The following is a 10,025-nucleotide window of genomic DNA, read 5'->3' as shown; positions in this document are numbered from 1 at the left end:
ATCTGCACCCAGTGTGTTGAGCTGCAGCTCCTAAGGGACCGAGTTAGGGAACTGGAGATGCAGCTCAATGACCTTCACTTGGTCAGGGAGAACGAAGAGGTGATAGAGAGGAATTACAGGCAGGTGGTCACACTAGGGCCACGGGAGACAGACAAGTGGGTCACAGTCAGGCGGGGAAAAGGGAAGAGTCAGGTACTAGAGAGTACCCCTGTGGCTGTACCCCTTGACAATAAGTACTTCTGTTTGAGTACTGCTGGAGGTGGGGGGGAGTGGACAGCCTACCTGGGGGAAGTGACAGTGGCCGTGCCTCTAGCACAGAGTCTGGTCCTGTGGCTCAGAAGGGTAGGGAAAGGAAGAGGAAGGCAGTAGTGATAGGGGACTCTATAGTTAGGGGGTCAGACAGGCGATTCTGTGGACACAAGAAAGAAACTCAGATGGTAGTTTGCCTCCCACGTGCCAGGGTCCGGGATGCTTCAGATCGTGTCCAAGATATCCTGCAGTGGGGGGGGGGGGGGGGGTGGAGAACAGCCAGGGGTCGTGGTACATATTGGTACCAATGACATAGGTAGGAAAAGGGAAGAGGTCCTGAAAAAAGACCACAAGGAGTTAGAAAGGAAGTTAGGAAGCAGGACTGCAAATGTAGTAATCTCAGGATTACTGCCTGTGCCACACAACAGTAAGAATTGGAATAGAATGAGGTGGAGGATAAATGTGTGGCTGAGGGATTGGAACAGGGGGCAGGGATTCAGATTTCTAGATCATTGGGACCTCTTTTGGGGCAGGTGTGACCTGTACAATACGAATGGGTTGCACTTGGGAGAGGGAGAGGGAGGTCCCAGGGAGATCAATATCCTGGCTGGGAAGTTTGTTAAGGTTGCTGTGGAGAGTTTAAACTACAATTGTTGGGGGATGGGAACTGAACTGAAGAGACTGGGGAAGAGGAGGTTGGCACACAAATAGAGAAATCTTGTAGACAGTACGACAGGGAGGATAGGCAGGTGACAGAGAAGGGACGCGTTTGAGATGCGTCTATTTTAACGCAAGGATTGTTGTGAACAAAGCAGATGAGCTTAGAGCGTGGATCAGTACTTAGAGATGTGATGTGGTGGCCATTAAAGAGACTTGATGGCTCAAGGACAGGAATGGTTACTTCAAGTGCCGGGTTTTAGATGTTTCAGAATGGACAGGGAGGGAGGCAAAAGAGGTGGGGGGCATGGCACTGTTGATCAGAGATAGTGTCACGGCTGCAGAAAAGGTGGACACCATGGAGGGATTGTCTACGGAGTCTCTGTGGGTGAAGGTTAGGAACAGGAAGGGGTCAATAACTTTACTGGGTGTTTTTTATAGACCGCCCAATAGTAACAGGGATATTGAGGAGCAGATAGGGAAACAGATCCTGGAAAGGTGTAATAATAACAGAGTTGTCGTGATGGGAGATTTTAATTTCCCAAATATCGATTGGCATCTCCCTAGAGCAAGGGGTTTAGATGAGGTGGAGCTTGTTAGCTGTGTTCAGAAGGTTTCTTGACACAATATGTAGATAAACCCACAAGAGGAGATGCTGTACTCTATTTGGTATTGGGAAATGAACCTGGCCAGGTGTCAGATCTCTCAGTGGGAGAGCATTTTGGAGATAGTGATCATAATTCTATCTCCTTTAGAATAGTATTGGAGAGGGATAAGAACAGACAAGTTGGAGTAAGGGGAATTATGAGGCTATCAGGCAGGAAATTGGAAGCTTAAATTGGAAACAGATGTTCTCAGGGAAAAGTACAGAAGAAATGTGGCAAATATTCAGGGGATATTTGTGTAGAGTTCTGTATAGGTACGTTCCAATGAGACAGGGAAGTTATGGTAGGGTACAGGAACTGTGGTGTACAAAGGCTGTAATAAATCTAGTCAAGAAGAAAAGAAAAGCTTACAAAATGTTCAGAGATCTAGGTAATTTTAGAGATCTAGAAGATTATAAGGCTAATAGGAAGGAGCTTAAGAAGGAAATTAGGAGAGCCAGAAGGGGCCATGAAAAGGCCTTGGCAGGCAGAATTAAGGAAAACCACAAGGTATTCTGCAAGTATGTGAAGAACAAGAGGATAAGACATGAAAGAATAGGACCTATCAAGTGTGACAGTGGGAAAGTATGTATCGAAATGGAGAAAATAACAGAGGTACTTAATGACTACTTCAGTATTCACTATGGAAAAGGATTTTGATGATTGTAGTGATGACTTGCAGCAGACTAAAAAGCTTGAACATGTAGATATTAAGGAAGAGGATATGCTGGAGCCTTTCGAAAGCATCAATTTAGGTAAGTCACCAGGACCAGATGAGATGTATACCAGGCTACTGTGGGAGGCGAGGGAGGAGATTGCTGAGCCTCTGGCAATGATCTTTGTATCATCAATGGGGACAGAAGAGGTTCCGGAGGATTGGAGGGTTGCTGATGTTGTTCCTTTATTCAAGAAAGCGAGTACAGATAGCCCAGGAAATTATAGACCAGTGAGTTGATGGAGAAGATCCCGAGAGGCAGGATTTATGAACATTTGGAGAGATATAATATGATTAGGAATAGTCAGCATGGCTTTGTCAAGGGCAGGTCGTGCCTTACGAGCCTGATTGAAATTTTTGAGGATGTGACTAAACACATTGATGAAGGAAGAGCAGTAGATGTAGTGTATATGGATTTCAGCAAGGCATTTGATAAGGTACCCCATGCAAGGCTTATTGAGAAAGTAAGGAGGCATGGGATCCAAGGGGACATTGCGTTGTGGATCCAGAACTGGCTTGCCCACAGAAGGCAAAGAGTGGTTGTAGACGGGTCAAATTCTGCATGGAGGTCGGTCACGGGTGGAGTGCCTCAGGGATCTATTCTGGGACCATTACACTTCATGACTTTTATAAATGACCTGGATGAGGATGTGGAGGGATGGGTTAGTAAGTTTGCAGATGACACAAAGGTTGGGAGTGTTGTGGATAGTGTGGAGGACTGTCAGAGGTTACAACGGGACATTGATAGGATGCAAAACTGGGCTAAGAAGTGGCAGATGGAGTTCAATCCAGGTAAGTGTGAGGTGGTTCATTTTGGTAGGTCAAATATGATGGCAGAATATAGTATTAATGGTAAGACTCTTGGCAGTGTGGAGGATCAGAGGGATCTTCGAGCCCGAGTCCATAGGACACTCAAAGCAAGTGTGCAGGTTGAGTCTGTGGTTAAGAAGGTGTACGGTGTATTGGCCTTCATCAATCGTGGAATTGAATTTAGGAGCTGAAAGGTAACGTTGTAGCTATATAGGACCCTGGTCAGACCCCACTTGGAGTACTGTGCTCAGTTCTGGTCGCCTCAATACAGAAAGGATGTGGAAACCATAGAAAGGGTGCAGAGGAGATTTACAAGGATGTTGCCTGGATTGGGGAGTATGTCTTATGAGTTTAGGCTGAATGAACTTGGCCTTTTCTCCTTGGAGTGACGGATGATGAGAGGTGACCTGATAGAGGTGTATAAGATGATGAGAAGTATTGATCATGCGGATAGTCAGAGGCATTTTCCCAGGGCTGAAATGGTTGCCACAGGTTTAAGGTGCTAGGGAGTAGGTACAGAGGAGATGTCAGGGGTAAGTTTTTTACTCAGAGAGTGGTGAGTGCATGGAATGGGCTGCCGGCAACGATGGTGGAGGCGGATATGATAGGGTCTTTTAAGAGACTTTTGGACAGGTACATGGAGCTTAGAAAAATAGAGGGCTATAGGTAAGCCTAGTAATTTCTAAGGTAGGGACATGTTCAGCACAACTTTGTGGGCCGAAGGGCCTGTATTTTGCTGTAGGCTTTCTCTGTTTTAAGACATACTCAAGGTCGGACATTCATTCAGTTACATTCATTTCCTCAAGCAAGTCAAAATAAGTGAGCCATTCTAATACATAGAACTGAAGAACTAGGTGTATTAAAGCAAGTTATCCCATCACCACTGTTGGTCAGAAATATTTAGGGATTGGGTGTGATAATCTCACATGTATCTGCACTCCAGTGCTCAATACCCACAAAGGATCACAAATGAATGTTGCTTATTGTATAAGGTGCTGAAGATAATGAATATCATGTGCAAATGCACTCTTGCCCAAGAATGCACCAATAGTGTAGGAGAGGCAGAGGAGAGGACATTTTTAAATGAACTGTATGTTCTTGTGTAAAACACGATATTTGTGTTGATCACAGAAGTCTGAGCCACAAAATAAAGTGGGTAATGTTGCCTTTACCTGGAAAGCACTTGGTAACATGTCACCTGGGCTGGCCAGAGCTGCCAAAACTGCAGTGGTAGTGGTACCAATATTGGATCCCAACGTTAATGGGTAGGCACGTTCAATACTGATCACCCCAATACCTAGAAAATAGGAAAGAGAAAGACAGGTGTACCTCCTTGCCACAATGATCAATTGGAGCACACAGCCATTATCATCTTAGCACATTCTATAATGTATTCATGTCAGGAAAGCTTGATGTGTGGTGATCAAACCTTCAAGATGCCATTGGAGTCAAAGCAACAGTGTAACCCTAATAGGTCAGGGAGGGGGACCTGGAGAGTTTCTTGCCATATGACTGATTTCTGTATATCCTCTACCCCAGATGACGGGGAGTGTAGAATATTTCAAAGCTGTCTGTACTTGGAATGTACTAGAAGTGGATATAATCCAATGCATAGAATTAGAATTGTTTTGCTGTGACAGAAATGGGATTTAAGTTAACAAACCCGCAGAGATGACCAATCAATCTCAACTCCATAGAATCAAATGCTATTTATAAAAATCATTCCTCCAGCATTTTGTGTGTGTTGCTTTTGATTTCCAGCACCTGCAGACCTTCTCATGTTGATTAACGTCTATTAGCTGTGAATGGGCATTTACATTATCTCTTATGGGGAATCATCTTTGAAACTAATGCTAGGCTCCTCAGCAGCACAAACACAAGAAAATCTGCTGATGCTGGAAATCCAAAGCAACGCACACAAAATACTGGAGAAATTCAGCAGGCCAGTCTCATCTATGGAAAAGAGTAAACAGTCAATGTTTCAGGCCAAGATCCTGCATCCAGACTCAAAAAAAAAGATGTAAAGTCAGGGCAAGGAGGTGGGACAGGGGAGGAAGATGTACAAGGTGGTAGGTGATAGGTGAAACTGGAGTGGGAGGGGTGAAGTAAAGAGCAGGGAAGTTGATTGGTTAAAGAGATAAAGTGTTGCGGAAGGGAGAAACTGATGAGAAAGAGTAAAAGACCATGGAAGAAAGGGAACGGGGAGGAGCACCAGAGGGAGGTGATGGGCAGGTAAGGAGATAAGGAGAGAGAGGGAAATGGGAATGGGGGAAATGGCGAAGGGGAAGTTTGAGAAATCGATGTTCTTGCCATCAGGTTGGAGGCTACCCAGATGGAATATAAGGTGTTGCTCCTCCAACCTGAGTGTGCCTCATCGCAGTGGTAGATAAGGCCATGGACTGGCATGTTGGAATGGGAATGAGAATTAGAATTGAAATGGGGGGGGAATTTTTTGACTCCCTTGCCCATTCATCCCTCCCCAGTGATCTCCCTCCTGGTACTTAACCTTGTAAGCGGAACAAGTGCATACCTGCCCCTACACCTGCTCCCTCATTACCATTCAGGCCCCCAAACAGTTTTTCCAGGTGAGATGATACTGCACCTGTGAGGCTGTTGGGACCATCTGCTGTTTGCTAATTCCTAGTTCTATGCATTGATTTATATCCATTTCCAGTGCTCCCGGGGTGGCCTCCGGTATATATGTGAGACCCGATGTAGACTGGGAGGCTGCTTCGCTGAGCACCTATGCTCCATCCACCAGAAAACATGGAATCGTCCAGTGGTTACCCATTTCAATTCCATTTCCCATTCCCATTAGTCGGTCCATGGCCTCCCTCATTCCCATTTCCCCCTCTCTCCTTGTCTCCCCCTTACTTGCCCATCACCTCCATCTGCTGCTCCTCCTCTTTCCCTTCCTTCCATGGTCCTCTACTCTGTCCTATCAGGTTCTCCCTTCTACTGCCCTTTATTTCTTTCACCAATCAACTTCCCAGCTCTTTACTTTACCTCTCCTCCTCTCTTGGTTTCACCGATCACCTACCACCTTGTAATTCTTCCTCCGCTCCCCCATCTTCTTTGTCCAGCCTCATCTTTTTTTCCAATCCTGGGAAAACGCCATGGCCGAAAACATTAATTGTTTACTCTTTTCCATAGCTACTGTCTGGCCTGCTGAGTTCCTTCTGCATTTTATGCGTGTTGCCTAGGCTCCTCAGTCATCAGATTAGCAACCCAACATCTTACAAAGATGGCAGAATGGTTCAACGTATTCCTGATTCTGCCTCATCTGTCTACTGAACTTTGGGTCTTACTCATTTTGCTGTAGACTTTTCTCCTACAAAGCAAATTTTATACACATATAGAGCTGTAACCTAGGCAGAAGAGAGAATGTGAAGATAACAGAAGGATTAGTTAAGGCAAGGGTCAGGAAGTTATGTTCCATCTTTATAAAACTCTGGGTAGACTAGTTGGAGTATTGTGTGTCGTTCTGGTAGCCCCATTACAGGAATGATATAGAAGCTTTGGAAAGGTAATGTAAAGATTTAGAAATGTTCAAAAGGGAATGGGAGCAATATTTCAATTGGAAGATATTGCACAAATCTGGTGATTTAAATAACTAGATAATTCCTTCCCAAAACCAAAACTGACGAGATGTAGGGCAATCTCCTCTGTGTTGCAACATTCCATGTTTGTATCCTAAACTTACCAATAAGTGGAGTGATGGCTGATGTAAACACAGAGCTGCTTTGGACAACAAATGTAATGCCAGCTCCCACCACCATGGCAAGATATCCTGCTAGCCAGCCAAACGGGTATGGAAAATCTGAAAGCAGGCAAGATGGCATAATGAACTTTCTATCCACAATACTTCAGTAGTTTCCTGAGTTACTACAACTTAATTATAAGCCAGTCAATAACTGTCAGCACCCGAGGAGTTCCTCAGAAAACAATTAGCCAAAACCTAATTAATATCCATTGAGAACATTGGAAGTTTCATCATCAGAATCAGGTTTATTATCACTGGCATGTGACATGAAATTTGTTAACTTAGCAGCAGCAGTTCAATGCAATACATAATCTAGCAGAGAGAGAGAAAAAAATAAAAATAAAATAAAACATAATAATAAATAAACAAGTAAATCAATTATGTATATTGAATAGATTTTTTTTAATGTGCAAAAACAGAAATACTATATATTTTTTTAAGTGTCCATTTAGGAATCGGATGGCAGAGGGGAAGAAACTGTTCCTGAATCACTAAGTCTGTGCCTTCAGGTTTCTGTACCTCCTTCCTGATGGTAGCAGTGAGAAAAGGGCATGCCCTGGGTGCTGGAGGTCCTTAAAGATTGACGCTACCTTTCTGAGCTGACTAGATTTACAACCTTCTTCAAATTCTTTCAGTCTTGTGCAGTAGCCCCACCATTCTGGGCAGTGATGCAGCCTATCAGAATGCTCTCCACGGTATATCTATAGAAATTTTTGAGTGTATTTGTTGACATGCCAAATCTCTTCAAACTCCTAATAAAGTATAGCTATTGTCTTGCCTTCTTTATAACTACATCAATATGTTGGGACCAGGTTTGATCCTCAGAGATCTTGACACCCAGGAACCTAAAGCTGCTCACTCTCTCCACTTCCGATCCCTCTATGAAGATTGGTATGTCCTCCTTCGTCTTACCCTTCCTGAAGTCCACAATCAGCTCTTTCATCTTACTGATGTTAAGTGTAAGGTTGTTGCTATGACACCACTCCACTAGTTGGCATATCTCACTCCTGTACACCCTCTTGTCATCTCCTGAGATTGTAACAACAATAGTTATATCATCAGCAAATTTATAGATGGTACTTGAGCTATGCCTAGCCACACAGTCATGTGTGTATAGAGAGTAGAGCCGTTGGCTAAGCACTCACCCCTGAGGTGCTCCAGTGTTGATCGTCAGCGAGGAGAATATGTTATCACCAATCCGCACAGATTGTGGTCTTCCAGTTAAGAAGTCAAGGGAGGTACAGAGGCCCAGGTTCTGCAACTTCTCAATCAGGATTGTGGAAATGATGGTATTAAATGCTGAGCTGCAGTCAATGAACAGCATCATGACATAGGTGTTTGTGTTGTTCAGGTGGTCTAAAGCTGTGTGAAGAGCCATTGAGATTGCATCTGCCATCGACCTATTGTGGCGATAGGCAAATTGCAATGGGTCCAGGTCCTTGCTGAGTCAGGAGTTCAGTCTAGTCATGACCAACCTCAAAAGCATTTCAGCACTGTGCCACCGGGCGACAGTCATTAAGGCAGACAAATTATTCTTCTTAGGCACTGGTATAATTGTTGCCTTTTTGAAGCAAGTGGTAACTTCTGCACGTAGCAGTGAGAGGTTGAAAATATCCTTGAATACACCCACTAGTTGGTTGGCACAGGGTTTCAGAGTCTTAGTACCTACTCCATCGGGCCCTTCCGCCTTTCGAGGGTTCACTCTCTTTAAAGGCAGCCTAATATTGGCATGTGCCAGCTGGACTTTGGGGCAAGAGATCCCGAGTTTGAATCTGGCCGGCTCCCTTGCATGCTCTCCATCCGTGCCTGGGTTGGGTGTCGAGCTAGCAACTCGACCTCGTTAAAACAACCTGGAGAGGGATGGGCTCCGCCAGGTTTCAGATGCCCAAGACACGCCATACGATGAGCAATCACCAAAAAGATCGGTGCAAAAAGCTTGTCCTGACAGCGCCCCGCCGACTCCACCAGGAGTTAAGGGCACACACACACACACACACACACACACACACACACACACACACACACACACACACACACACACACACACACACACACACACCATCGGCCTCTGAGACGGAGATCACAGGGTCATCAGGTGCAGCAGGGATCTTCACAGCTGTAGTTGTGTTCTCCCTTTCAAAGTGTGCATGGAAAGCACTGAGTTCATCTGGTAGTGAAGCATCACTGCCTTTCATGCTATTGGGTTTCGCTTTGTAGGAAGTAATGTCTTGCAAACCCTGCCAGAGTTCCCGTGCTGTCGATGTCGCCTCCAACCTCGTTCGAAATTGTCTCTTCACCCTCCGCAAGTCATACCTAGTTTCCTGGTACAGGCCTGGGTTGCCTTCAGCAGATGACATACCTCCTGGTTCATCCACAGCTTTTGGTTTGGGAATGTACAGTGAGACTTTGTGGGTACACACTCACCCACACAGGTTTTAATGAGGTTGGTAATAACTGCAGCATTCTCATCCAGGTTCAAAGATGAATCCCTGAATACAGTCCAGTCCACTGATTCAAAATAGTCCTGTAGGTGTCCCTATCCTTCCCTTGTCCAGACCTTCCTGGTCCTCACTGCTGGTGCTGCAGTCTTCAGTCTCTGCCTATACTCAGGGAGTAGAAGTACAACCAGGTCTGGTGAGCAGTATTGGGACAGCACTGATATATTTGTGCATCAAGAAGAGTTGATCATGAGGCATACTCCTCCACCTCTAGAGACTCTATAGATCTATCTGACAGTGTATAGTACACCCATCGATCTGGATTGCTGCATCCGATACGAAAGAGGTGAGCCAGGATTCCATGAAACAAAGGACACACGCAGTCCTAATGTCCCTCTGAATCAGCACCCTAGCTCTGAGATCATTGATTTTATTCACCAGAGACTGCACGTTCGCCAGCAAGATGGTCGGTATAGGGAGTTTAAAACCCCGTTTCCTTAGATGCACTTGTTGCCCCGTTCTACATCCGCAGTTCCTCCGAGGTGTCCTCTGTGGGCGCTTCCGACCACAATCAGTGGTGTTTCCATCGGTTTTAAGCAGTGATAGTTCGCTTATACACATTAAGACATCTTTGTTGACTGTACTGTCCTTGGATGCAGTTGTGCTTTTTAGCTGTATCAGGCTGAAATGGGAATATTTAATCGTATCCATTGAGAGTACTGCTGCTACTCGAGTCGGGCCTTGCACCC

General features: G+C 45.1%; 1 protein-coding gene across 3 annotated transcripts in view; it reads right to left on the bottom strand.

Moving 5' to 3' along the window:
* Positions 1 to 10,025, bottom strand: part of LOC140739508 (sodium-dependent phosphate transport protein 2A-like) — a 61,809-nt gene that overhangs the window by 19,750 nt on the left and 32,034 nt on the right. For all 3 annotated transcript variants that reach the window (XM_073067872.1, XM_073067870.1, XM_073067869.1), the window contains exons 11-12: positions 6,779 to 6,895; positions 4,248 to 4,372 (exon numbers count right to left, since the gene is read on the bottom strand). In XM_073067872.1, coding sequence (XP_072923973.1) covers positions 4,248 to 4,372; positions 6,779 to 6,895 — 242 coding nt within the window. The remainder of the gene's footprint in view (positions 1 to 4,247; positions 4,373 to 6,778; positions 6,896 to 10,025) is intronic.

The sequence above is a fragment of the Hemitrygon akajei genome, chromosome 15 (assembly GCF_048418815.1).
Source record: "Hemitrygon akajei chromosome 15, sHemAka1.3, whole genome shotgun sequence".
NCBI classification, from domain to species: Eukaryota; Metazoa; Chordata; class Chondrichthyes; order Myliobatiformes; family Dasyatidae; genus Hemitrygon; species Hemitrygon akajei.
This window is presented reverse-complemented; position numbering and strand designations above follow the sequence as displayed.